The 26,094-nt window shown below is 44.9% G+C and overlaps 2 protein-coding genes across 3 annotated transcripts; both read left to right on the top strand.

Moving 5' to 3' along the window:
* Positions 1-1,613: 1,613 nt before the first annotated feature.
* CGAS (cyclic GMP-AMP synthase) lies at positions 1,614-13,261 on the top strand. The gene is made up of 7 exons (XM_070949246.1): positions 1,614-1,669; positions 2,799-3,031; positions 5,512-5,807; positions 6,690-6,924; positions 7,671-7,916; positions 10,442-10,541; positions 12,850-13,261. Exons 1-7 carry the CDS (start codon positions 1,614-1,616, stop codon positions 13,259-13,261), a joined length of 1,578 nt encoding a protein of 525 aa, XP_070805347.1.
* Positions 13,262-15,596: 2,335 nt separating this feature from the next.
* On the top strand, positions 15,597-24,412 carry RPL11 (ribosomal protein L11). 2 transcript variants are annotated; one of them, XM_070949552.1, is made up of 6 exons: positions 15,597-15,618; positions 19,193-19,343; positions 20,719-20,825; positions 20,903-21,034; positions 22,773-22,883; positions 24,335-24,412. In XM_070949552.1, exons 1-6 carry the CDS (start codon positions 15,613-15,615, stop codon positions 24,362-24,364), a joined length of 537 nt encoding a protein of 178 aa, XP_070805653.1. In that variant the 5' UTR covers positions 15,597-15,612; the 3' UTR covers positions 24,365-24,412. The 2 variants fall into 2 exon arrangements, with proteins under 2 accessions (XP_070805653.1, XP_070805652.1); XM_070949551.1 differs by having other exon boundaries at positions 15,598-15,618; positions 19,190-19,343.
* The last annotated feature ends 1,682 nt before the right edge of the window (positions 24,413-26,094 follow it).

The following is a 26,094-nucleotide window of genomic DNA, read 5'->3' as shown; positions in this document are numbered from 1 at the left end:
GAAATCCAGCAGGTTCTGACAGGTTCTGGAGAACCGGTAGCAGAAATTTTGAGCAGTTCGGAGAACCAGCAAATACCACCTCTGGCTGACCCCAGAGTGGGGAGGGAATGGGGATTTTGCAGTATCCTTCCCTGCCACACCCACCAAGTCACGCCCACCAAGCCACACCACGCCTACAGAACCAGTAGTAAAAAAATTTGAATTTCACCATCGAGAGAGTCCTGCTGTTGTCTGTGGTCTCCTATCCAAATTTTACCCAGGTTCAATCTTATGGTCAACTTTGAACTGAACCTGGCAGCAGCCATCTTTCTGCTTCTCAGTTGCCACACAGAGGGGGGAAGAGGGAAGGAGGTTGGAATGCATTACTAGTCACGACAAAGAGCTTTCTCATGAGAACCAAGGTCATCTCTACTGGCAAATGATAAGGTCAGGGAAGGAGCGCCTGAAGAGCCTGCCAATTAACCCAATTGGCCAATGGGACCTGGGAAACTTGGGGATGGGGTTATTTCCTAGTTTAATTGTACTGCAACCGTGGGAAAGATTTAGATTTGGTTTTCCTTTGAAGCTGTGCCGATATGATGTACTCAATAAAGAAGACCGTTGAGAAGGAGCCAAGTCTGAGAGTTCTGATTTGCTTGGGTTCGTTAGTCGGAGCCTTGACACTTGTTTAGTTTCCAAGGCCAGCTAAGGTCTGCTACCTCCTCAGACAATGTAAATTTAATTACATTTATTTTCAATTCCATGTATGCAATTTGGTTCTGCTTCCAGTCCATTTAGGTGGTCCTAGCCATCTTTTTCTGAATTTTATTTCAATCTTTATATTTTCTCCTAGTTTCCAACTCTGGGTGAACCCTTCCAGACAGACAACAGGGAGAATCTTATATGCACAAAGAGTGAGAGACACACTAATTCGCACCTTGGAAAAATAGATGATGAAGGTGATGGAGTTCATGGAGATGGCAAAACTGACTGGTTTAGCTAAAGAAAAATATTTATCTAGTTTTTGTTTCTACTTACAAAGCCCTTCTGGATTTTTTTTACTCAAAAACTGGGGGGAAAAAACTGAAACTTTAGGTTTTGATGATTAGAATGATTTTGTAATTTTAGAAACAGCTCAAAATGTTGTAAAATATAAAGCAAAAGATTGATATTGTATTCATTTTGTAACTTAGTGGGTTGAACCCAAAACTTTCCCTATTATCTAAACAACCTCGCAGCTGCCCAGGGTAAGAATGAGATTCTAGAGAAGGAAGAATGTTAAAGCAATAGAAGACCAGAAACTTCTGGATTCCTCTGGGATATTCTGTCCCCTGAAACCATAAAGGCTAAAGCCATCCCCTTTGACAGAGTTCATGTGGACTTGTGAACCATGGTTTATGACAGAGGTCTTCAAACTTGGCAGCTTTAAGACTTTGGACTTCATAGCATAGCTGGCTGGAGACTTCTGGGAGTTGAAGTCCACAAGTCTTACAGCTGCCAAGTTTGAAGACCTCTGGTTTATGGTATTTGGGGGGCAGAATTAATTATCTGCTTCATTCAGGAAAGGCTGGTTGATCCCAGAGCACAACACAAAGTGATGTGTGGCTCTCATCAAAGACACAATTTTACTCCACATGCTAAACCAAGCCAAACTTGAAGGAGTTCAGGATGGCTTAGTGCAACCCGTGAAGTCAGTTCCTTGGTCAAAATGGAGGCAATCTTGCCCGTTTCCTGCCGGTTGAAGTGGAATGTTTGCTCCCTAAAATTCTCAGAGGGTTGGAGCGTGTCTGTTGAAAACAGGCAGTTGGTGAGGCAGTTGGGTGTAGGAAGGCTGCTGTGCCTTATACACTTTGGATTTTGGAAAGACAAATCACCTGTCCGAGAGGATCTAGACTGATCTAGAGCGCCATAGAATCCAAGATCTGGAGCAATCTCCCCTCTGTAGGTATAAGTACATTAATGGGCATTAATAGCCTCCCAATATTTTATTATTGTCTTACAAGATAACATCCTTATCTTGTTTCAGGATGAGAACTAAAACATAGATTAAAGAACCCAACTGATTTAGTATTTTAAGCCCTGGAACTTTTAAGCACTTAATATAATTAGACTTAGCAAAGCTCCTGGCTGTATGGCAAATTATTATCATTATCATCCTAATTTATCTTGTAACTGCTTTTCCCCCCAGAAGCTGAAAGTATGTGCAAAGACCAAAAGAATAGTCTCCAATAGTTTAACAATATTGATAAAAAGAACATTAAGACCATGAAAACAATTAAAAGTTCAACTTGTATAGAGTCAGTTCTAGAATAGGGAATCATTTAAGATGATTCTAAATTGCAAAGGAGGCCAAACAGAAAGACATTTGTGGATCTTATAATAGGTATCTATATGGTGTGTTTTTTTTACCCCAGATGCAGACAGGGATCCCACAGGGATTCAAAACAGTCAAGAAAGTAGCTGTTTGTGTATTCAAAATACAACCCCTCCTCTTTTAATGTGCATCACAACAATGTAAAGTTGACATATCAATTGCACAACCAGAGCTGCCATCTTTGCCATCTCAGCAAAACTGGCTGAGGAATTCTGCGAGTTGAAGTCCACAAGTCTTAAAGTTGCCAAGGTTGGAGACTCTTGCCCTAAGGCTCAGGAAGAGTTGGAATCTTGGTTTCCCGTCTCCCAAGTCCAACTCCTTCAGCCCCACATCATGCTGGCTCTCTTCTCACACGGGCTTTGTACCTGGCAATTCTGTTCCTCCCAAACTATACAAGGTCTAGCCTCATTTTCCTCCCTTTGTCCTCCTTCCCCACCCTGATTAGGAAGGTCCAGAAGATGGAGAAGACGCTTCAGAATAAGAACAGAACGGAAATTTGCAGCAAGGTCCCAGAGATGGAAGAATATGGCGGTCGCACTCCATTGCTTCCAGCTCAAATGCCTAATGATGGGAATTGGCCTAGTCCCACGATGCCTACAATCTCAAAACCAGACCATTTAGAGTATTCTCGCACACCAGTTCCTTGGTCCAAACGCAAATTCAGCCACAAGCCAGTAGGTATGTATCTCTTGCTTTTCTTTCTTTCTTTCTTTCTTTCTTTCTTTCTTTCTTTCTTTCTTTCTTTCTTTCTTTCTTTCTTTCTTTCCTTTCTTCCTTCCTTCCTTCCTTCCTTCCTTCCTTCCTTCCTTTCTTTCTTTCTCTTTCTCTCTCTTTTTCTTTCTTTCTCTTTCTCTTTTTCTTTCTTTCTTTTTCTTTCTTTTTCTTTCTTTCTTTCCTTCCTTCCTTCCCTCCCTCCCTCTCCCTCTCTCTCCCCCACCCACACAGACAAGGTTTAAGCTTTTCTGGAGCTTGACGTTTCTGTTATTTTATTTTTTCCTTGTGCATGTCCATTTCTTGTCCATCTTAATGAGTTTGATCCATGTCAGGCTCAAAGAACCAATAAAGACACCTGGTGATTCTTCCAAGCTGAGGTCTTTATTGTTTCCACACCTATAGACAGAATCTTGCCAAACTGAAACAAACGATCTGCATCTACAACATACTTCTGGGAACTGTTAGGGAAGGGCTGCCTTCATCCTCTTTCTCGCACACAAAACATCTGAATTGAGTTGTCTCTTATTCTTCTGGAAAGCACCCCCTTCCTCTTGGGAATCCATCTGACTACATTCCACCAACCAGGGATGGGCTGGCTGGGGGTTCGGGAGAACCTCTAGCTAAGATTCTGTGCAGTTCGGAGAACCCCCAAATCCCACTCCTGGCTGGCCCCGCCCACCCCTCCCAAGAGTCCCCACACAGCCCGTTTTGGATGCAGGTAAGTGCAGGGCGTGTGGGGAGGCTCGGGGAGGCCAAAAAATGGGCCTACCGGAAGTTTGGGAAGGCCGGAAATGGGCCCGTTTCTGGCCTCCAGAGGGCCTCTGGAACCTGGGGAAGCTGTTTTCACCCTCCTGAAGGCTCAAGGAAAGTGTTCTGTCCCTGTCTCACACACGCACCCCCACAGACAGTCAATAGTGAAATAAACCAGCCAACAAAGGTTTCTCTAAGAGCAGAATTGGCAGCAACCCAGTGGCTGGCTGCCAAGAGTCTTTTACTTACGAAGGGAGTGTTTTTTCAAAGCCAACACACAACAGATAAGAGAATATTCAAAAAGTCCAGCATTGCAGAGAGGTTTGTTCAATATCAGTTTTTGCTCGTCATAGAGCTTGAACGGCCACCACACCCCCTTTTATACCCTGTGGGGTGTGGTCCAGTGACTCAGCCTAATCCTGGCACGCCTCTTCCTCTGCTGCACGCGCTTATCTCTGCGACGCTGTCGAGGGTCCAGCCAAGACTCATCATCATCATCATCATTACTGTCCACCTGCGCTGCATGGAAGTGCTTGGCCCCGGGCCTATCTCTTGGCCTTCGGAGGACACCGGAGGCATTGCCAGAGAGGAGGGTCCTGGAGAGGGAGGCCTTGCCAACTCCTCTCCTTCACTCTCGGAGTCCTCTCCTGCTGATAACACAGGCTCGGTGATCGGAGCCACAACAGAAAGCCTCTGGAGCCCAGGGTGGGCAAAAATGCCCCCCCCCCGTGGTAAAGGAGGCTGACTAGGCCATGCCCACCATGGCCACGCCCACCCAGCAATGGGGCAGAGAAGCCCTTGCTAAAATTTTTCAAGCCCACCTCTGCAATCAACCCTTATTGGTCCATGGCTACATCTCTCCTCACTCCCCAGAATGTAGTGTGGAAAATGTACGGAGGTGAGACAATACACTCAGCATGTCTGCCCAGAAGTGAGATTTTCAGATTTCACTGAATTTTACCATCTTGATAAGCAATGGATTGTAATATATGCTCATGAAAAGAGATGTCAAAGGCTGGATTAATTCTACTTGGAAGGCTAGCTGAGTAAAATGGACTACTCATCTCCAGTGATGCTCTCATTGCAAGGACACTGATCCGGTGCCAGCTGCTCTTGGACCTCTCTGTCTTCGTGGGAAATGTGGGATGATGGGAAACCAGTGGTGAAATCCAATTTTTTTTACTACCGGTTCTGTGGGCGTGGATTGGTGGGCATGGCTTGGTGGGCGTGGCAGGGGAAGGATACTGCAAAATCTCCATTCCCACCCCATTCCAGGGGAAGGATGCTGCAAAGTTCCCATTCCCACCCCACTCCAGGGGAAAGATACTGCAAAGTCCCCATTCCCACCCCACTCCAGGTGAAGGATACTGCAAAATCTCCATTCCCACCCCACTCCAGGGGAAGGGTACTGCAAAATCTCCATTCCCACCCCACTCCAGGGGAAGGGTACTGCAAAATCTCCATTCCCACCCCACTCCAGGGGAAGGATACTGCAAAATCTCCATTCCCACCCCACTCCAGGGGAAGGATACTGCAAAATCTCCATTCCCACCCCACTCTGGGGCCAGCCAGAGGTGGTATTTGCCAGTTCTCCGAACTACTCAAAATTACCTCTACCAGTTCTCCAGAACCTGCTGGATTTCACCTCTGTGGGAAACCTGTCTGTGCCATAATTCTCGCCACTTTTATTCCAGCAGGTAAAGGAAGGAAACTTTCTCTCACCACCTCCACAAAACTATCAGGAAGACTAGCAGCCTTGGCAGCTGCAGCTATGAAGAACAGAGGCCACCAAGTGCAACAGGCCGAAGACATTGTGAAGGTGAAGAAGGCCAAGGCTCTGCACTCAGGGTATCCAGACAAAGCCGAAGCAGTGGATGTTCTTGAGAACTTCATAGCCCACTTTCTCACTTACCTGCATGAATGTCCAGACAGACCTGACTTCAGGGATACCAGAGAACTAATCCCAGGAGATAATAATGCCTATGAACAGGTATGGACAGCAACTATCAATAAAGTATTATAAAAACTCTGGCTAATTTACCACAGTGTTTCCCATTTTCCAGATGTGTGAGCTTCTATTCCCAGAATTCTTCACAATGGCCATTTTGGCTGGAGAATCCTGGAAGTTGAAATCCACCAATCTGGAAGTTATTCAAGTTGGGAAGCATTGGAATAGAGCAGGGGCTATCCACACAGGAGGTAAAAAAAAAAAAAAAAGCAAGATGGCAGCCATGCCTAGGTGACCAAAGCCCAGGGATGGGCTGCTGTGGGTTTGCAGGGGTTCGGGAGAACCTCTAGCTAAGATTCTGTGCAGTTCGGAGAACCCCCAAATCCCACTCCTGGCTGGCCCTGCCCACCCCTCTCCTCCCAGGAGTCCCCACACAGATCGTTTTGGATGCAGGTAAGTACAGGTCACGCACGGAGGCTCAGGGAGGGTGAAAAACAGGCCTACCGGAAGTTCGGGAAGGCTGGAAACTGGCCCATTTCCAGCCTCCAGAGGGCCTCCGGAGCCTGGGGAGGCCGTTTTCACCCTCTCAGAGGCTCAAGGAAAGCCTCTGGAGCCCGGGGAGGGCAAAAACGCCTCCCCTGCTGTGGTGCAGGAGGCCGACTAGGCCACACCTACCATGGCCACAGCCATCCAGCAACCTGGCAGAGAACCCGTTGCTAAAATTTTTGAAGCCCACCCCTGCCAAAGCCCTACCTCCTCTTAGATGGACAGACACAGGTAAAAAGGAGCGATGGTGCTTCAATTGAAGAGGCAACTTGACTTTTTGATTTAAATAAAAAAATGATTAAATGCCCAAGAAGGAATCCTGTTAATTCTACCTAATCTAAATAAGAGATCTTCTCTGAATTATTGGTTTGCCTTTAGTTCCTACGTCCAGGTGAGTTTGAGGTCCTCCTGACCATCCCCCTTCCGGATTGTACCCAATACATGGAAGTAGAAGGCTACCAAGGCCTCTTCTACAACTTGTCCCTCTTGAAGAGGTCCCATCATGGCTTCCCTGCAACTTTTCTCCTGGAAGATGAAAAAACCATATCCCCAAGGAACATCACGGAGGAATTCTGGAAGCAGGTCAATGCATTCATCGACGTTGTTTATTCAGGTGAGATTTCCAGGTGGGACAGCAAGGGGAATACAGGTAGTCCTCGCCCCAAATTTCTGTTGCTAAGATCATAAGTACTCCCACGGAGATCTATTGTGACTTCAAACCAGTGGTGAAATCTAAAATTTGTTACTACCGGTTCTATGGCGTGGCTTGGGGGGGGGGGGTAATGTGACTGGGTGGGCGTGGCCATTTTTTTTTTTACTTTTAAAACCATTTTTTACATGTAAAACCATGTAAAAAAATGCTTTCAAAAGGTTCTGACGATCCCAGCTGAGTTGCCTGATCATCAGAGGGTTTTTAAAAAACCCTCTGCCAATCAGGCAACTCAGTTGGGATCGTCAGAGCTTGGATCGTCAGAACCATTTAAAAGAAAAAAAGCCTCTGATGATCGCGCAGCTCAGCTGGGCATGGGGGGCGGGGACAGGGATTTTTGCTACCGGTTCTCCAAACTGCCCGCCGCCATCGCTACCTACTCGCCCGAACTGGTCCAAACCGGGAGCATTTCACCCCAACTTCAAACAGTCATTAAAGCGACTGGTCATAAGTCGAGGGCTACCTGCACTGGGGAGGTACATAGAAGGAGAAGAGAAGGAAGATGCAGTAACAACTTTCCTTCCATATTCCGTCTTACATTGCATTCACACGCTTGACCTGGGGTGGAGGCTCTTCAGTTTTGCTCCGCTTGCAATCTCTTGGGGGACGCTGTCGTATTCACCTGATGAACGATCCGCTTGCTGTCTCAGTACCTTTCCCAGGTTGGCAGATGAGGCTGGAGAAAAAGAAGCCCAAATGTCCCATGGTTAACCTGGTCCTGCTGGATGATCGTGATGCTATGTTCATGACCATGAACCTCGTCCCTCTTCTGGAGTTCACCGGCCAGTGGCCGGGTACAAAACAGTCCAGAGAACTGATGGAGGACAATCTCGTGGCACGTCCGATGGAGAGGTTTTATTTTGTTGCCGAACAGTGTCCGGGAAGACATAATAAAGGTAACAAATCCCTGGGACCTGAGTTGGCGCTCAGCAAAGACTTGTTTTCATCCAGTAAAATAATTTTGTAAATATGCCAGACAAATGTTGCTAGCTTGTCAAAAAAAAAAAAAAAAATAGAACGAGAGTTGAAAAAGAAGTGCAGGTAGTCATCGACGTACAACCACAACTGAGCCCAAAGTTTCTGTTGTTAAGCAGGTTTGGGGCCGTTTTATGACTTTCCTTGTCACAGTTGTTAAGTGAATCACTGCGGTTGTTAAGTTAGTTAAAGGAATCTGGCTTCCCCGTTGAAGGTCGCAAAAGGTGATCGCATGACCCTAGGACAGTGGTGGCTAACCTTTTACTCACCGAGTGCCAAACAGGTACGCCCTTCACTTATGCGTGGCTCCTTCCCCGCACATAACCACACCATCTTCACATGTGTATGGCCCTTGGGCGCCCCCCCATGTACTGCACGTGCAACCACATCATCTGTGCATGCACATGGTTTTCACACGCGCAATGCACACACGTGAATACCATCTGTGCATATGTGCGCCCATGTACTCACGTGCACATGCATAGGTGTTGTGGCCTGTCAGCGGCCTGTGCAGCTAGTAGCTGATTCCGACAACAAGGAGGCTGGTGTGGTGCTGCGCCAGTAGCCTGTGCAGCTGGCGCTCGAGTCAGACAATGAGGAGGCTGGAGAAGATGTGGTACCAGAGGCGGGGATTCAGCCAGGGCCTTCAGAACCTCCAGAAGCTCCTTTAAGTGAAGAGGACGAAGAGGAGGAGCCTCTTCTCGATGCACGGGCGCGCAGAGCTGCCAAAAGGCAGGAGTGGCTCCTCAGGAGGAGGTCTCCTCGAGAGTAAGGCTTGGGGCTAATTGGCCACTCCCTTAGCCTATTTAAGAAGGAACACCGACTGAAGCAAGTTGTAGAGAACAACTTTAGTTCACTCTCCTTCACATCTGCAAAATTGCTTCTGGGCTTTCTGCCAACTCTAGTAAGACTGTGATTACCTTATCTTAGAATTCTGGTAGGCTGTTAAGACAGTTCATTAACAGCCTTTGAATTATAAAGGCTAAGTTATAAATAAGCTTTGTATAGAGTTTGTGTGTGCTGCGTTCTTTGGGGTCCGTAGCTGGGGCAGAACAATAGGAGAGCTCCAAAGACCAGTTGGGTCCCCCAAATTGCCCACATGTGCATTGGAGGCCCGAACACCAGCTGGGGCGCGTGCGCATGGGCAGCTGCAGGTGAGTTGGGCGACAGCTCGTGTCCCCGGAAAGATGGCTCTGCATGCCACCTCGGACACGTGTGCCATAGGTTCGCCATCACGGCCCTAGGACACTGCAACTGCCACAAATATGAGTCAGTTGCCAAGCATCTGAATTTTGATCATGTAGCCGCATGATCATGTGTGGAAAATGGTCATAAATTATTTTATTCAGTGCCATTTAAACTCTGAGTAGTCTCTAAATGAATGGTTGTAAATTGAAGGCTATCTGTACTGAGAAACTCATTTCTCCTTTAGTAACTCCATTAATGTTTTATCCCAAATGTAGGATATCGATTTCATTCTTGTAGGTACAGATAGTCCTTGATTTATGACCAGGTGCTTAGCAATCATTCAAAGTTATGATGGACCCCTGAGAAGCTACTTATGACCTGGTTTCAAAGTTCCAAATTCGCCCTTCCCTCCCATGGTCATGGGCATTTTGGGCACTCGGCAACTAACCTGCATTTTGGCTGTTTGTGTTGTGGTCTGCCAGCAGCCTGTGGAGCTGGCAGCAGAGTCAGACTGTGAGGAGGCTGGGGAGGAACATGGGCCAGTCCTGGAGTCTGGGGAAGGCTCGGGCGAGGGCTCTGCATTGGAGGCAGAGAAAGGGCCATCTGGGAGGTACGTGCTGCCTCCGGAGCCTCCAGAGTCGGACCTCAGTGAGGCAGAGGAACAAGGGGAGCCTGTTCCCAGCACGCACATATGCAGAGCTGCCAGAAGGCAAGAACAATTAAAACAAAAGGGATGACTCGGGAATAGGTCTGGGAGATGATTGGCCCCTCCCATAAGACTTAAAAGAGGAGCAAAGGCATGTGGGCCTTTGCAGGAAGCAACATTGTTAATTCTGTGCAGTTTAAAGTCTGAAGCTCTGTTTGATTCTGGACTCCATGTGACTTTGCCAATTAGGTCTTTGGCAGCATGTCAAGGGAGATAAAGGTGAGAGATTATCAGCCTTATCCCAAAGGACTCTTTACAACTATTTGGGACTTAGCTGTGAATGAACAGAATTCACAGCTGTTAAAATAAAACAGATTTTTGGGGCTACTCGTGTGTTTTACTGACTCAGACAGGAAACCTAGGTCAGAACAGTTTGAAGTACCCCACACAGTCACATAACCACAATTTATGTCAGTTTTGTCAGAAACTAGCTTCTACTTCTGACAAATCCACTCCTTAGCGAACAATGGCTTTGCTTAATTGCAGATTGTACAGATTTCAACACCTGTCCGTCTCTCTCCCCTTATATTCAATATATTGTATACATTTCAGAAACATGGAGAATTTCCTTCTCACATGAGGAAAAAGAGATTTTGTACCACCACAGCAGTCCTCTAGCATGCTACAGACACCATGGATCACAATGCTGCAGGTATGTGTGCCTAGATTATTTTACATAGTCTAAGTTGGCCTGAATTTGCTGAAGGTACCAAAAGACCCCAACAATATTTTGATTGCATAACCGTGATGGGATGATGATCAAGTTCACTCTTTCCCAATCTGGAATCTTTCAGGGGTGCCATGCCATTTCTCAGGATCTGTAATGTTATGGTCGCCACAATATAAAAACAGAGGTTGAGAATCTAGAAAAAGTGCAGAGAAGAGCAACCAAGATGATTGGGGGTCTGGAGGCTAAAGCATATGAAGAATGTTTGCAGGAATTGGGTAGGTCTAGTTTAAAGAAAAGAAGGACTAAGGGTTACATGACAGTATGTTCCAATATCTGAGGGGTTGCCATAAAGAAGGAGTCAATCTGTTCCCCAAAGCATCTGCATCAAGGGTGAAATGCTCCCGGTTCGGACCGGATTGCCTGATCCGGTAGCGATGGAGGCGGGTGGTTCGGAGAACCGGTAGCAAAATCCCTGCGCGCGCGCCCCCCCCATGCCCAGCTGAGCCGCAGGATCATCAGAGGCTTTTTTTTTTACTTTTAAAAGCATTTTTTCTACAACCTCTTCCGACGAAAAAATGCTTTTAAAAGTAAAAAAAAAAAGCCTCTGATGATCCTGCGGCTCAGCTGGGATCGTCAGAGGCTTTTCAAAGCATTTTTTTCTGCAACCTCTTGGTCAAAGAGGTGGTAAAAAAATGCTTTAAAAAGCCTCTGACGATCCCAGCTGAGTTGCCTGATCGCCAGAGGCTTTTCAAAGCATTAGAAAAAATGCTTTGAAAAGTTTAAAAAAATAAAAAGCTGGCCATGCCCAACCAGTCACATTACCCACCACCACCACCAAGGCACGCCCACAGAACTGGTAGTAACAAATTTTACATTTCACCCCTGATCTGAAGGCAAGACAAGAAACAATGGATGGAGACTAATCAAGGAGAGAAGCAATCTAGAACCAAAGGAGAAACTTTCTAACAGTGAGAACAATTAATCAGTGAAACAACTTGACTCCAGAAGTTGTGAGTGCTCCAACACTGTAGGTTTTTAAGAGATTAGACAACCATTTGTCTGAAATGGTATAAGGTTTCCTGCCTGAGCAGAGAGTTGAAGACCTCCAAGGTCTTCCAACTGTCATTCTAGAGGAGCATTAGATTAGAAGAAGCTAAAAGACCATGTTGCAACCCTTCTATTTTATTTATTTTATTTATTTATTTTTTAAATTTTTATACCGCCCCCTCTCCCGAAGGACTCGGGACGGTGAACAGCCAAAATTAAAAACACACAATACAAATATTAAAATACTTTAAAACGAAATTAAATTTATCTTTGGCTTCCCCAATTTAAAACCCCTTACCCATAAAATCCCCCAATTAAAAGATTTTTAACCCAGCCTGGCTTGCTGAAATAAAAAAGTCTTCAGGGCCCGGCGGAAGGTCCGGAGGTCCGGGATCAGTCGTATCCCTGGGGGTAGCTCATTCCAGAGGGCCGGTGCCCCCACAGAGAAGGCTTTTCCCTGGGGGGTCGCCAGCCGACATTGTCTGACTGACGGCACCCTGAGGAGGCCCTCTCTGTGGGAGCGTATTGGCCGGTGGGAGGTTATCAGTGGCAGAAGGTGGTCTCGTAAATAACCAGGCCCTAAGCCATGGAGCGCTTTGAAGATGAGAACCAATACCTTGAAGCGCACCCAGAAGACCACTGGAAGCCAATGCAGCTCGTGCAGGAAAGGTGTCACGTGGGAGCGCCATGTCGCCCCCATAAGTACCCGCGCAGCCGCATTCTGCACCAGTTGGAGCCTCCGAGTGCTCCTCAAGGGGAGCCCCATGTAGAGAGCGTTGCAGTAGTCCAGGCGGGAAGTAACGAGGGCATGAGTGACCGTGCATAAGGAGTCCCGATCCAGAAAGGGACACAACTGGCAGATCAGGCGAACCTGATAAAACGCACCCCTGGCCACGGCCGTCATATGCTCTTTTAAAGACAGCCGTGTGTCCAGGAGGACACCCAAGTTACGCGCCCTCTCCGTGAGGGCCAATGTCTCGCCCCCAATAGTCAGCGATGGCACCAGCTGACTATATCGGGACGCCGGCAGCCACAGCCACTCAGTCTTGGAGGGGTTGAGTCGGAGCCTGTTCCTCCCCATCCAGACCCGCACGGCCTCCAGGCACCGGGACATCACTTCAAGGGAAGTGACTAACAACGAATCATCAACATCCCCACTCCCAAATCACCCTGATAGTTCAGGAAGGCTTGGACTAGAATTAGCTCAAATTATAACGTTTTCTTTTCTTTTTTAATGTTCCAGGAATGATTGTCTGAAGATGCTACAAGATCTGGTGGATTCTCTTAAGATTGAACACCCACTAATGTTGGCTCCTCTGAGTTCTTACCACATTCAGACGTCCTTTCTGCACACTCTCTGGAATTGGAAGGCTGACACCGACTGGAAGCCTTCGGACGTCGCTTACTGTTTCGAGAGAGTCCTGGGCAATTTCATTCAGGAGGTGGCCTCTGCTCACCTGAGCCATTTCTTTCTCCCGACATGCAATCTGTTTGCGGCAAAGTTCTTCCCGCCCACTAAACTGAAGTTCTTGTGCTCTCACCTTAGAGAGAAAGAAGCCACTGCCAAAACATCCCACCAGAAATGTTATCCTGCTCTGGCTCCGCGTTCTGACATGACACAACCACACCTGGCTGCTGTCAATTGTTCTCCCTAGTGTGACAGTTTAACCAGGGTGTCAGCAACCCACGGCTCCGGAGCCACATGTGGCTCTTTCATCCCCCTGCTGTGGCTCCCTATCGGCTGAACCCACCACCGGCTGGCCCCACCCCCTCGCCCTCCCCTTCCAGTCACTTCTCGCCTGGCCTGAGAGAGAGGAGAGAGAGAGGAAGAGAGAGACAGAGAAAGAGACACACAGAGATACCTGTTTCCCACAGAAAACACTGGGAGCCACAAAACCTGGGTAGGCGTGGCTGAGGGGGGGTCATGTGACTGGGTGGGAGTGAGTGCCATCGAGTTGACCACGCCCACCCAGGTTTTGTGGCTCCCGGTGTTTTCTTTTCTGTGGGAAATGGGTCCAAATGGCTCTTTGAGTGTTTAAGGTTTCAGACCCCTGGTTTAACTCAAAGATACCTGCAGCTCCGCTGGACAAAAGAAAAGCTGGGCACCTTCTTTGTTGGGGACCAAGTCATTTAAACCAATCCAGGTGATTCACAGGTTTTTGCAATTGCAGCAGGTCTCAAGAAGGATTCTTTATGGACTTCCAGAGGGCAGGTCTGAGCATTCTCAGTCCTTCTTATAAAATCCATCCATCTCTTCCATTCATTTCCAGTCACGTTGTCTGTGAGGAGACTAACATTCATCCCATAAAAGGCCAAATATTATATCTCCAGTGATGATGGCAGGCAACCTCTTTGGATATTTTGAATTGCAGTTCCCATCATTTATGATGGCTGCTCACTCTTCAAAGTGGCTGATGAGAGTTGAGCTCAAAGATGGAAAAGATTGTGGCAGATCTTCCCGTTACAGTTTGATTTATAAAAACAAACAAAGACAAAACATACTTTTAGCCTCAGGGGAAAACCTATTCCAGAATAATGCACCAATTCATTATTCTTAGCCAGACTACCAGCTGGGAACTAATTTTGTTCTCCCTTGAATTAGAAGTTGTTGCAAAGGAATGTCAGTTGATATTCTTGATGTTCCAGGACTACAGCTCCCAAAATTCTCTGCTAGCTTATCAGGGGGTGCCAGTTTAGAGTTTGTATTTCTTTTGAATCTTAAATTTTAAACTGAGTGACTTTTTAAAAGGGCGGAAACACACTGTAAATTCAAGTGGCTTTACTCCATCATCACCACCAACAGCAAGATTTGCAAATGTGTGAATAGCTGGCTGAAGAATTCTGGAGCTGAAGTCCACAAGTCTTAAAGTTACCAAGTTTGGAGTTTAGATCATTGTTTCTTTTGTTTGTTCGTTTGTTCCTGGTTTATTGGAATAGGATTTCCACCACTTTTCATGTTCTTGTGGTTTTTGATGTGAATTGCTGCAATAGTTTTTGTGTTCTGAAGAAATCTGTTCCGTTCTTCCCTCCCCTGTCTGAAAATATACTTTTTTTCTCCCAAAAAGCTGAACTGGCAGTTGCGTTTTTGTCCATTGCAATCTTTCTATCAAAATGTTCAAACAAATGTAAATTGCTCATCGTTTTCTTTTTCTTCTTTTTCTCCTCCTCCTTTTTCTCCTTCCAGCCTTCTGGAAGATTGAGAGGCACCACCTGGGGTAGTGCAAAAGTGTGCAGGTGGAATTTTTTTTCCTACCCAATTTGATGGAGGTTGAGAAACAAAGCTGTACATTCTCACTTCCAAAAAAATGCCCAAATACACTGCTGAAATGTTGGCCATCTCTGGAAAGCAAGAAATGCTGGAAGACCAATTTTAGACTGGAAGATGGTGACCAGCTCAAGATCACCCAGTGAGTTTCATGGCAGCTCCAGTCAAAAACAGGAAAAGGCAAAGATGCTTAGCATTGCAGCTCACCAATCTCTAAAACAGAGGTCTTCAAACTTGGCAGCTTTAAGACTTGTGGACTTCAACTCCCAGAATTCTCTCAGCCAGCTAAGCTGCCTGGAGAGTTCTGGGAGTTGAAGTCCACAAGTCTTAAAGCTGCCAAGTTTGAAGACCTCTGCTCTAGAACAATGTTTCTCAACCTTGGCAACGTTAAACTGGGTGTTCCAAGTCCCAGAATTCCCCAGCCAGTAATGCCCCCACCCCCACCCTATTGTAATGCCCCCATGCCGCCTGGGGGAATTCTGGGAGTTGGAAGTCCACACAGTTTAAATTTTCGGCACGGTTGAGCTGCTTGTTACCCCGGCTTTAAATGACGGGTCGGGTGGCAGTGCTTTCTTCCTGCCTTCAGAGGGCAGTGCGGCGCCCTCGGCGTCGATTCCTCCTCTCCATGAAGCCCCTCTGTACGAAAACACTGCCTCGACTCCGACTCTATGGCAGTTCTGCCCGACCGGCCGCATTAAGATCCTCTTCCGGAGGCCTCGCGCTCTTTTCCACGCCTCCAAAATGGCGGTGAGTAAGTTATTCTACTCCAGCGGCTCCGCGGGTCGCCTTAAATCCATCTCCATCGTCGTGGATCTGAGGCCCTCCGGCCAAGGGTTTGGGCCAGTGGGTCGGGGAAGGCTCGGGGCTTTCTTTGAGGCCGTTATGGGAAGCGGTCAGCGGAGATTTCCTCCGCGGTGTAGGAAAAACGACCGGCCCTGTTGGTCGAGCGCAGTCCCTGCTTCAAAGGCCGGCTAAAGATTTCATTCCCCATCTCGGCCTTCCTGTGGAGTTCACCCTCCGCGAAAGAGCGGCTTCTTCCTCAGGCCCCCAAACTGCAGGGCCTTACCTGTGCTAAAGGGCAACTATGGTTGGGTTCCCACGACATGCTGAACTTAAGTTTATTTTAATTGGGATGTGTGTATGTGTGTCTTTCTCGGTAGCAACGCAGGTTAGGTGAACTCTCAGGGCTTTTGCTTAGTTGATGAAGGGGATTGTGTGGGATTCTATGTGCAAGTCCAGAAAATGTGTGTATTCAGTAAACAAGAATGAGACAAGTGTGAACAAGAGTTTGCCTTTATATCAGGGGGTCTCCAACCTTGGCAACTTTAAGACTTGTGGACTTCAAGTCCCAGAATGCCTCAGCCAGCAAAGCAAAGCTGGCTGAGGAATTCTGGGAGTTGAAGTCCACAAGTCTTAAAGTTGCCAAGGTTGGAGACCCCTGAGTTAGAGGGAGTATTTATGATGGAGTGACTAACAGTCCTAGGAACAGGGAGAAGAGTGAAAGATATTGCAGGAAGGCAGGAGGACCATTACAGAAAAATCAAGTTCAGGGGAGGAAAGTGAATGTAAGGAAGGAGATTCTACCTTCGTTATGCTAGTTATCATTTGAGCTGGATCATGGCTCTGTGGCAGGCTTTCAAGATTCTCTTCCAATGACCCGTGAGCTCTGAAGATGCTTCAGAAAAACTAGAGGATTGTCTCTTGAATTTGCTTTCAAATTTTCAAAGACCTTGATGGTACGGAGGGCGGAGAGGAAGAGCATCTCTGGCTGTTCACAAGAGGGGGAGATGTTTAGCCTATGTGATGGGAAGCAGGAATGTGGAGATCAGAATGTTTTCAGTCAAAAGCCAGGACATCTCTAAGGTCCAAAGGAGCATCCAGACTAAGGGCATGAGAGGCAGGGGTGAAATCTAGCAGATTCTGGCGAACTGGTAGCAGAAATTTTGAGTAGTTTGGAGAACCGGCAAATACCAAACTGGCTGAGGGATTCTGGGAGTTGAAGTCCACAAGTCTTAAAAGTTGCCAAGGTTGGAGACCCCTGCTTTATATGATCGGCTGGTGGCTAATTCCCATGTTGCTCCCCTTGGGCTCCTTGTTAATGATAATCCGAAATGCACTTCTTATTTCATGCCTTGGGAAAGTGTCCTTAGTTAAATTCAATCTCAAATAGAGCCATGTGTGATGGTGTAGCCACAGCACGAATTGCCCACCGCCCTGGTAGCTATAATCTCAGTCTGATGTTAGGAGTATTAATAGAATAGAATGAATTGAATTGAATTCAGCCTGATGTTAGGAGGAGTATTAATAGAATGAATTGAATTGAATTGAATTGAGTCTGATGTTAAGAGGAGGATTAATAGAATAGATTGAATTGAATTGAATTCTTTATTGGCGAAATGTGATTGGAGACACAAGGAATTTGTCTTTGGTGCATATGCTCTCAGGGTACATAAAAAGACAAGATACATTTGTCAAGAATCATAAGGTACAGCACTTAATGATTCAATCTGTGTTCCACCAAAACTTTAATGTCACAGCAGTGTAGAAATGCAATTTTTAAAAAAAATCTCTGCTGAGGTAAAGAGGAAGCCCAACCCTAATAATAACATAAGGCTCTACAGTTCTGGTTTCTAAATATAATTAATAAAAGATGCTGTGTAAGAAGGACAGAAATATAGGGGCAACCTGAACAAAAAGAGCGTGTGTTTTATTGGATGCTGTATTTGGTCAGAAGGTTTTGTTTCTGTGCTGGTCATTAATTGCATGTTGCTTTTTAATGTGAAACAGATTTGGAGGGCGTTGAAATTAATATTTCAAGAGCTCAGACTTTTTAATCTGCTTTGTTTAGTGCAAACTCTGGCTAGCAGCTGTTCTCCAAGCAGGAGGAGTTACTAACAGATCATACAGGTAGTCCTTGACTTATGACCACAATTCACAATTGAGCCCAAAATACCTGTTGCTGAGACAGATGTTAAGTGAGTTTTGCCCCATTTTACAACCTTTCTTGCCACAGCTGTTAAGTGAGTCATTGCAGTTGTTAAGTTAGTAACAAGGTTGTTAAATGAATCTGGATCCTCCGTTGACTTTTGCTTGTCAGAAGGTCACAAAAGTGGATCACATGACCTCAGGACACTGCAATCGTCATAAGTATGAACCAGTTGCTAAGCATCTGAATTTTCATCACGTGACTATGGAGGTACCGCAGTGTTTATAAGTGTGAAAAACGGTCATAAGTCACTTTATTCAGTGTGGTTGTAACTTTGGTCACTAAACAAACTGTTATAAGTCGAGGGCTACCTGTACTTTTTAAAGCTGAGGATGTCAGTAGTTGAACCCAGAGCCTTGTGCATCCAAAGTATGCCTTCTGCAACTGAGATATCATCTCACCCTATCAGTCCATTCAACTGTGAGATAATGACTTGTTCTTATATTTGAAGAATATAGTAGTATTAATACTACTAGCAATAGCACTTAGACTTATATACTGCTCCGTAGTGCTTTTACAGCCCTCTCTAAGCGGTTTACAGAGTCACCAAATTGCCCCCAACTCATGCATCTTTTAGATTGCCCCATGTCCTGTGGTATTTCTGTTTAGGTGTAAGCTAAATTGTAGCTTGTACTCTAATGATAAACTGTGTGAATTTCCACACAGCATTGTGATTGTTTTTGTTATACAAGATATACTCAGTGGGGCCAAGGTGCCATAACCCCCTGACTTACAAGTAGAGGTAAACATTAGTGGTGCATTAAAATCCTGTTTTAATTAGCTATCAGGAAATTAAATAGGAAGTCTGTTTTTGAAACTGGAGCATCAAGGTTTAGAAGCTATTTAGTCCGTACTTTGTTCTGTGTGGTTCTCCTAAGTCTGCTTTACATGCTATTGACAGACATTCTGATAATGAGATACCAAGACTGCGACTCGTGCAGGCAAAGAAATATGGGGATTGCTATGCAGTTTTGAATCGACTATACTAATAACTCTTACCTGTTACTATGGTGACTCCCTCCTCCCTTAGCCTACTAGAAGGTAGATTGGCAGATTGAATGAAACTGCAGAGATCAAAAACAGGCAAGAGTTACAATCAGAATCGATGGGTGAAAACTGCTATGGGGAAGAGTGGGGTAACCAGTTGGAGGCATTTAAGGTGTTATGCTGGGTTTGTAACATAAAACTAAAAAAAAGTAGCCTTGCCAACCTCACGAAATCTACTCTCAGCTCCAATTGTTACTCTTTTTCCAACTATACATGATGAGAATAAGACTGGGCTTTTTTTTTGCCATAACCACAACCTTTTTTCTCTCCCTGCCATTTTTCTAGCAGCAAGACCAGGGTGAGAAGGAAAACCCCATGAGGGAGCTGCGCATTCGCAAACTCTGCTTGAACATCTGCGTTGGAGAGAGTGGGGACAGGCTCACTCGAGCAGCCAAAGTGTTGGAGCAGCTCACAGGACAGACTCCCGTCTTCTCAAAAGGTAAATTTGGTCAAAGGCATTGATTGAACTACAAGAACTAGCAGGCTTCTTACCAGCCTCCTCTTCGGGCAACTACCAGCCTTCATTGAATTACCATCCTTCACCAAGCTGGTAGTAGGAGCTTTGATTTAGCACTGGCCTGGGGAAGATTATTGTAGAACAAAGAGTCTTGAAAATGACTCCAGAATTATTTGAGGCTTTCCTCTATGGCAGGAGTCCCCAACCTGTGGGGCCACGGGCCACAGGCTAATGGCCTGTACAAGTGGAGCTGTGCCCGTCCCTCTGCATGCGCACAGCCACACTAACACGAGCGTCGTCATGCTGTGTTTAGCATCATGATCTGATATAAATAAAGCTTTTCACCTAAGCTCAGATTCCAAAACCTCCTTGTCAGAAATCAAGAAATGGGCTAAAGCACCTCATAGCTCTGTATACCTCCAAATTGGGTTAATTTACTAGAATCCATATGTTCCATTTATTTTATACAATGTCCAGTTTTTATTTTCTTAAATTAACTGTATAAACTCTATTTTACAGCTTCACAATTATATATGTAGCTTGAAAGATGTCTTGGGACAATTGTTATTCCAAAAGGCAGTGTAAATCATTTTGATAGATGAATATTGGGGGCCCCGAGTCAAACCGAGGATACTTTTAACTGCCAGTCTCATTTTCAGACATCTTTTCAACAATGATGGCTTGAACTCTTTTAAAAATGGGAGCATGATTTAATCCAGTTTACTTGGATTATTGAAGATAGCACCTAAAAGAGGGCTTTTCTGTACCACATGCTCTAATTTCTTTAAAATAAATTTGCCACTGAACTGTTGTATTTACTTCTACCGACTTCAAGCCGCTGAGAATAAGCAGGGAATGAATGGGCCAGTCAGTTTTTTGTCCAGTGACAAAAATGCAAAAAAAACCCCTAGCCTTTGCTTTTTTGCCACCTGATCTCATCATGTCAGTATTGGCAAGAATATACCACTTTTGCTTTGTTTCCGAGTAACAGTTGAGCTGGAAATACTTCGTCTGAGCTTTAAAACACTTAATTATGTGAAGCTTCTTTTGCCCTGAAATGGACCATTAAGTGGGGATGTCCATGGCCTTCCTCAACCTGCTGCCTTCCAGATGTGTTGAGCTGACTAAATGTGGTGATAGATATCCCAGCGGGTGGTATTTGAAGTAAGATCCAATACATCTGGAAGGTTGCAGACTCAGGGCTGATACGAGTTGTTGACTCAGGAGGTCTCAACTGATACTCGGATTTGGGATTTCCTCTAAAACCCAATTTGTTTTTGTGTATTTGCTTGAAGTTTGTTTTATGCTTATTTTTCTGACTCCAAAGACACCTTATGAAACCGGGTTTATTTTGCAGCTCGATACACTGTCCGATCTTTTGGAATCAGGAGAAATGAGAAGATTGCTGTCCATTGCACCGTACGTGGGGCAAAAGCTGAAGAGATCTTGGAGAAAGGATTGAAGGTAATCAGCTGTTGATCACTTTTCTAACACATGGAATTTGGAAGGGAATAGATTTAAAACTAATGTCATTATTTCAGGTCCGAGAATATGAGTTGAGAAAGAATAACTTCTCCGACACTGGCAATTTTGGATTTGGGATCCAAGAACACATTGACTTGGGAATTAAATATGATCCCAGTATTGGCATCTACGGCTTGGACTTCTATGTGGTTTGTATATTTAGTTTAAACTTCTACATTCTTAAGTTTTTATATTGTATACCTCTGATTTGGACCCTTTCTAACACTGCAGTGACAGCAGAGATGCTTGTCCTGTTCTCATAAAGTGAAAGGGGATTAGTATCCTAAAAAAAATGGGAAAACTGATAAAATGCTGCAGCTGGTGTACTTGAATAACACATAACACGGAGGGCCTTCTCTGTGGCTGCCCCGGCTCTCTGGAACCAATTACCTCCTGAGGTCCGGACCGCCCCCACCCTATTGTCCTTCCAGAAAGTGGTGAAGACCTGGCTTTTCCGGCAGGCCTGAGGCCGTTGATCTTGCTGCTGCAATTTTGCGAGACCCGGCCATGAATGGAATGTATGGGTTTTTACTGTTTTTTTAAAACTACTTTTATGGTATATTGTTCGCATTATTTTTTGTTGTAAGCCGCCCAAGGAGTTGGGTGGCATAGAAATGTGACACTAAATAAGGAAGGAAGGAAGGAAGGAAGGAAGGAAGGAAGGAAGGAAGGAAGGAAGGAAGGAAGGAAAGAAAAAGAAAGAAAGAAAGAAAGAAAAAGAAAGAAAGAAAGAAAGAACTAAATGCAATTCCTCTTGAACTCCTTTAACCCTTATCTAGGGCCAAAATAGTGCTAACCTTTGAGTAGATTTCTGTGCATAGGCATAAGCAATAAATCAGTTCAGCTGGAATTTCACAGTTGGAATTTAGTGGTCTCTTCTGGCCTGACAAATATACAGGTAATAAACTGAGAAGCATGATCAAGAAGACTCATTATTACTGTTGCACCCAAGAAAGGGCTTGAATCAATTTTAGAATAATTGGAAGTTTGTTGGTTTCATTTTGTTCATGGTTTTGATTCACTTGAGAAGGAAGCCAGCCTATGTATTGAGTGAAGCACAGTTGCAGGTGTAAACAACCTGGTGCTTTGCAGATGTTTGGCCCTCCCAATTCCTGTCAGCCACAATATAGCATCCAGAGGGCAGTTGCTTACCTTTGATACATGTGCTGTTTGTTAAAGATATTTATAGGAAGCTAGTTTCCTGGCTATGACATTTATACCTTTCATTTCCAGGTTTGTTCGTTCGTTTTGTTTTTACAATTGACGGGCTTTTTGTCACGTGACTCATTTTTCACCACATTGAAAAGAGAATGGATTAAGTCTGTAGAATGTTTTAGAAAACCTAATAAGAATTGATCCCTGACCTGTTGTAGCTAGAAATATCCTGTGAAGAATTCATTTCATTTATTTTGGAGTGTTTATAATTTTTCTTCCTTCCATGGAGCTTTAAGCTTTGCCATAACCGTTAAGTTGATCCCACAGGGGCCCCTTTCACTTCTTCATTGTTAAGGTCCTTACAGCTGTAGCTGTTCTATATCCCAGGCTGAACATTCTAGATCAGGGCTGTCAAACTCGCGGCCCGCAGGTCTGATGCATCACGCGCTGGCCATGCCCTGTTTAGCGAGGGGGGGGAGTTGCGATACGTCACGTGACAACGCGAGTTTGACATCCCTCCTCTAGATGCTGGGACCCACAGGCTCAGCCTCCGAGAATCTCAAGGGCCCCCATGTTGATTAACTTCTGGTTTTCAAAATTCCTGGTGCTAAGCTATTTGCTAGTTATCACAGTTAGTCCCTTTGAAATACTGGGAGCATGCCTGAAAAGCTTTCCTGAAGCCTGCCTTTAGGAGTTAACCGTGCTCTGTGTGTGTTACTGCTTGCGCTTCAGGTTCTGGGGAGGCCAGGGTTCAGCATCGCTGACAAGAAGCGCCGAACTGGCAGCATCGGGGCCAAGCATAGAATCAGCAAGGAGGAAGCCATGCGCTGGTTTCAGCAAAAGGTAAATTGGCGCCGTTTTTAACCACCTCAAACAAGCTTTTTTTGAAAAGTACCGTGGTTAATCTGCTCTGTTGGTTTTTACATGGGTGGCAGGCATTTCTTAAACCAGCCTTCCCCATTTGGTGCTCTTCATGGGGGACGCAGTGCATCTCTGAGAATCCCCAGACTCAATGCTGGAGAGCCATGCTGCCCAAGAATATTGGGGATTGTAGTTCCAGCTGTTTGGGAGGCACATCTCTAATCCAGCTATGCCATACACTGCCTCCCTTATCCTAGTGAGGAATGCCAAAAGTATACAGGGAGTCATCCATGTATGTGATAGTGGTGCTGAACACGTGTGTGTGTGGGTGGGTGGGTGGGTGGGTGGTGGGGGCGGTTGTGACCAATCCTCAGATTTCTGGCCATCCCAGCTTCCCCACAGTGACATGATCTTGATCTGAAGGCATTTTGCATTTACAACCAATTGCAATGCCCTGCAATCTTGTGATCACCGTTTGTTACTCTCCCTTCCAGCTTCCACAAAAAGTCAGTGAGGAAGCTAGCAGGAAAGGTCGCAAGTTGTTGGATGTCTCACACCTCTCCAGCCCTTGCTGGCTCACTCCCTCCCCCACTTGGTAGTAGCCACGTACCTGCCTGCCTAGGACTTGCAACTTCGTGTTGGCTTTTCCACTGACTTCGGTTGTGGGAAGCCAACAGGAAGTTGCTTTGCTTTATGACTGAGGGATTCAGTTAATAACAGCAACTGGGGCTGCAGTGATGTGGTCACACTTTGCTAATGTGCTTAGCAATGGAAATTGTGGTCCCAATTGCCGTCATAAATTGAGGACCACCTGGGTGTTAAATTTCTCTTAGTGGTTTTTTTGGATTGGATAGTTTTGGAGGCCTATCTTGAATTGTTAATATCTATCAGTCCTTAACTAAGAGAGAACTATTAAATGTAAGAGAGGAGCACGTGCTTCACATATTATAGCAAATTGTAGTTGATACAGTTTTTATTATGCATCATATAAGTCATATAGAATACCCAGGAGCATTGCATTTCAAATGTGCTTCCATGTGAGAAAACTGTTCTTTAATGCATCTCATTCATTTACCCTCTTTTTTTCAGCAACCTATTTGCACAAGCAAAATTTTAAATAGGCTCTTAGTTGCATGGGTTGAGTAAATAGAGCCTTTGAAGACAGCCTCAAATTAATTATTCATCCTTTTAGGCCACAGTCCCTAGTAAAATATTGTCCAAGCTTCAACCTTTTTGAGTCCGTTTTGTGATATTATTGTACATACATTCACACACACGTGGAAGTTGGGGAGAGGGGTAGGTGGGATGTGTGAACTTTGAACTGGCTTGAGCCTGCTGTGTGTTCAGAAAAAAATAGAATGTGATGGAACTTGCATGTTTAAAGCAGAGCTTGCCTTCTTCTACCTGATCCAATTTCTTTCTTCTCTTTGCAGTATGATGGCATCATTCTTCCAGGCAAATAAATTATTTCCACTAGGAAATAAGTGTGAATAAAATTTTACATTGTTTAATTTACTGTCGTGTAATCTTCTCTCCATGGACTCTTTATATTTGGGCATTGAATTTCACTCTTGGGAAAGAAACCAAGTTCGGTATAAACTATTTAGGGGCAGCAGTGCTGCATTGGGTGGGAGCACATGGGTTTCTTAAAGAGATTGATTTTTATTCATCTGGATTTGGCAGTTTTTGTTGGCATCTGGAAGCCACCAGTGTGATCCAGTCAGGTTTGATAGCAACATTAATAACTATGCAAAACACTATTGTTGGTCTTCCTTTTTATCTTTTGTACATCTTGGAAAATATCCAGTTTTCATTCAGCCAATTTCTCTAGATCAGTGTTTCTCAAACACAGCAATGTTAAAATATATGGCATGGCTAGCTGGGAAATTCTGGGGGTTGACATCCACACATCTTAAAAGTTGCTAGGTTTGGAAAACACTGTCCTGGACTAGGAATAGACAGTTCCTGGCTGCATACAACCTACCAGCATTCCAAAAATGGCACTGCTGAAAACTGCTGACGGCCAATCCTCAATTATATTGCTTAACGCATTGTAAGCCGCCCTGAGTCCCCGGAGAAGGGCGGCATATAAATCGAACCAATAAATAAATAAATCCTTTGATTTTGTTCCAAATACAACAGCAGGATTGGCACAAACCAAATTCATTTCTACTCTCTAAAAACTCATCAAAACAGCCGGAAATTTGTAATGTTTATATGCTGCATCATTTCAGTTGTTTCTCTGTGAGTTTGAGATGGAGTGATTTCTCTTCACAGAAATTCCTACTTTTTCTTCTTCCCTGATCCAGAAGGCTGTGTTGTACCATTGGTCCAGTACAATCCCCTTCTTCAAGAAAGGTGAATTCACAGACTAGACAAGCATAGAAGTTTGACTCTTGTTGGAGTTGATCGACTGTGCTATATAAGTAAATCCCTTGGATTGGTAATTTTGAAGGCTCATCTGCCTATTAAAACATGTCTAGGCATGTCAACTCTGAGGAAAAGCTTCCTTCCCTGACAACCAATCTCTCAAGACCTCAAGTCTTGGGCTTAACAATAGACCTCTCTCAGCTGTACATGTTATTCTCTTGTGTTCAATTTGTATAAAAACATTCCTCCTATGCTTGCAAAGTGCATTTGCTACACCCAGTCTGCAATTACTGGTCTTCCCCTCCTTCCTGTTGGCAACACCCCTGATTTGAAAATGAGTGTCAAAGAGACATGGCAGTGAAAGAAGAATAAATCTGTTTTCTGATACAAGCTAGGTTTTGGGAAACAGGTTCTGCAGCTAAATGAAATGCCTAAATGAACTAAAAAGGTGGGAAACTACATTTGTTCCAACTAATAAATGTGAGTGCAGATGTCTAAAGATGCTCAAATAACAACCTGCCTTTTTGTGCATAGCCAGCATTACGGAGACTGAATCTTACAAGTGGGAAGAAATGATGCTATCCTTAGAAATGGGACACGTTCTGGGCTCATACAACACAATCACAAATTAGACACCTCACTATATCAAGCGTACTCTGCAAGCTTGTTTGAAGTGGGTTCTTTTTAAACCATTTGATGCAAAACCAGAAAATCGGAAGAATTGATTAAGCCATGATCAGCTTTAGATCTATCCATGCTGCATGAACACAACCATTACAATTTGCTTGCTGTGAATGGAAGAAAAATGTTGACCTATTGCACA

Source organism: Pituophis catenifer, unplaced genomic scaffold (genome assembly GCF_029215685.1).
Source record: "Pituophis catenifer annectens isolate HBS135680 unplaced genomic scaffold, rPitCat1.0.hap2 SCAF_9, whole genome shotgun sequence".
NCBI lineage: Eukaryota > Metazoa > Chordata > Lepidosauria > Squamata > Colubridae > Pituophis > Pituophis catenifer.
The sequence above is the reverse complement of the archived record's forward strand: the minus strand, read 5'-3'. Positions and strand labels throughout refer to the sequence as shown.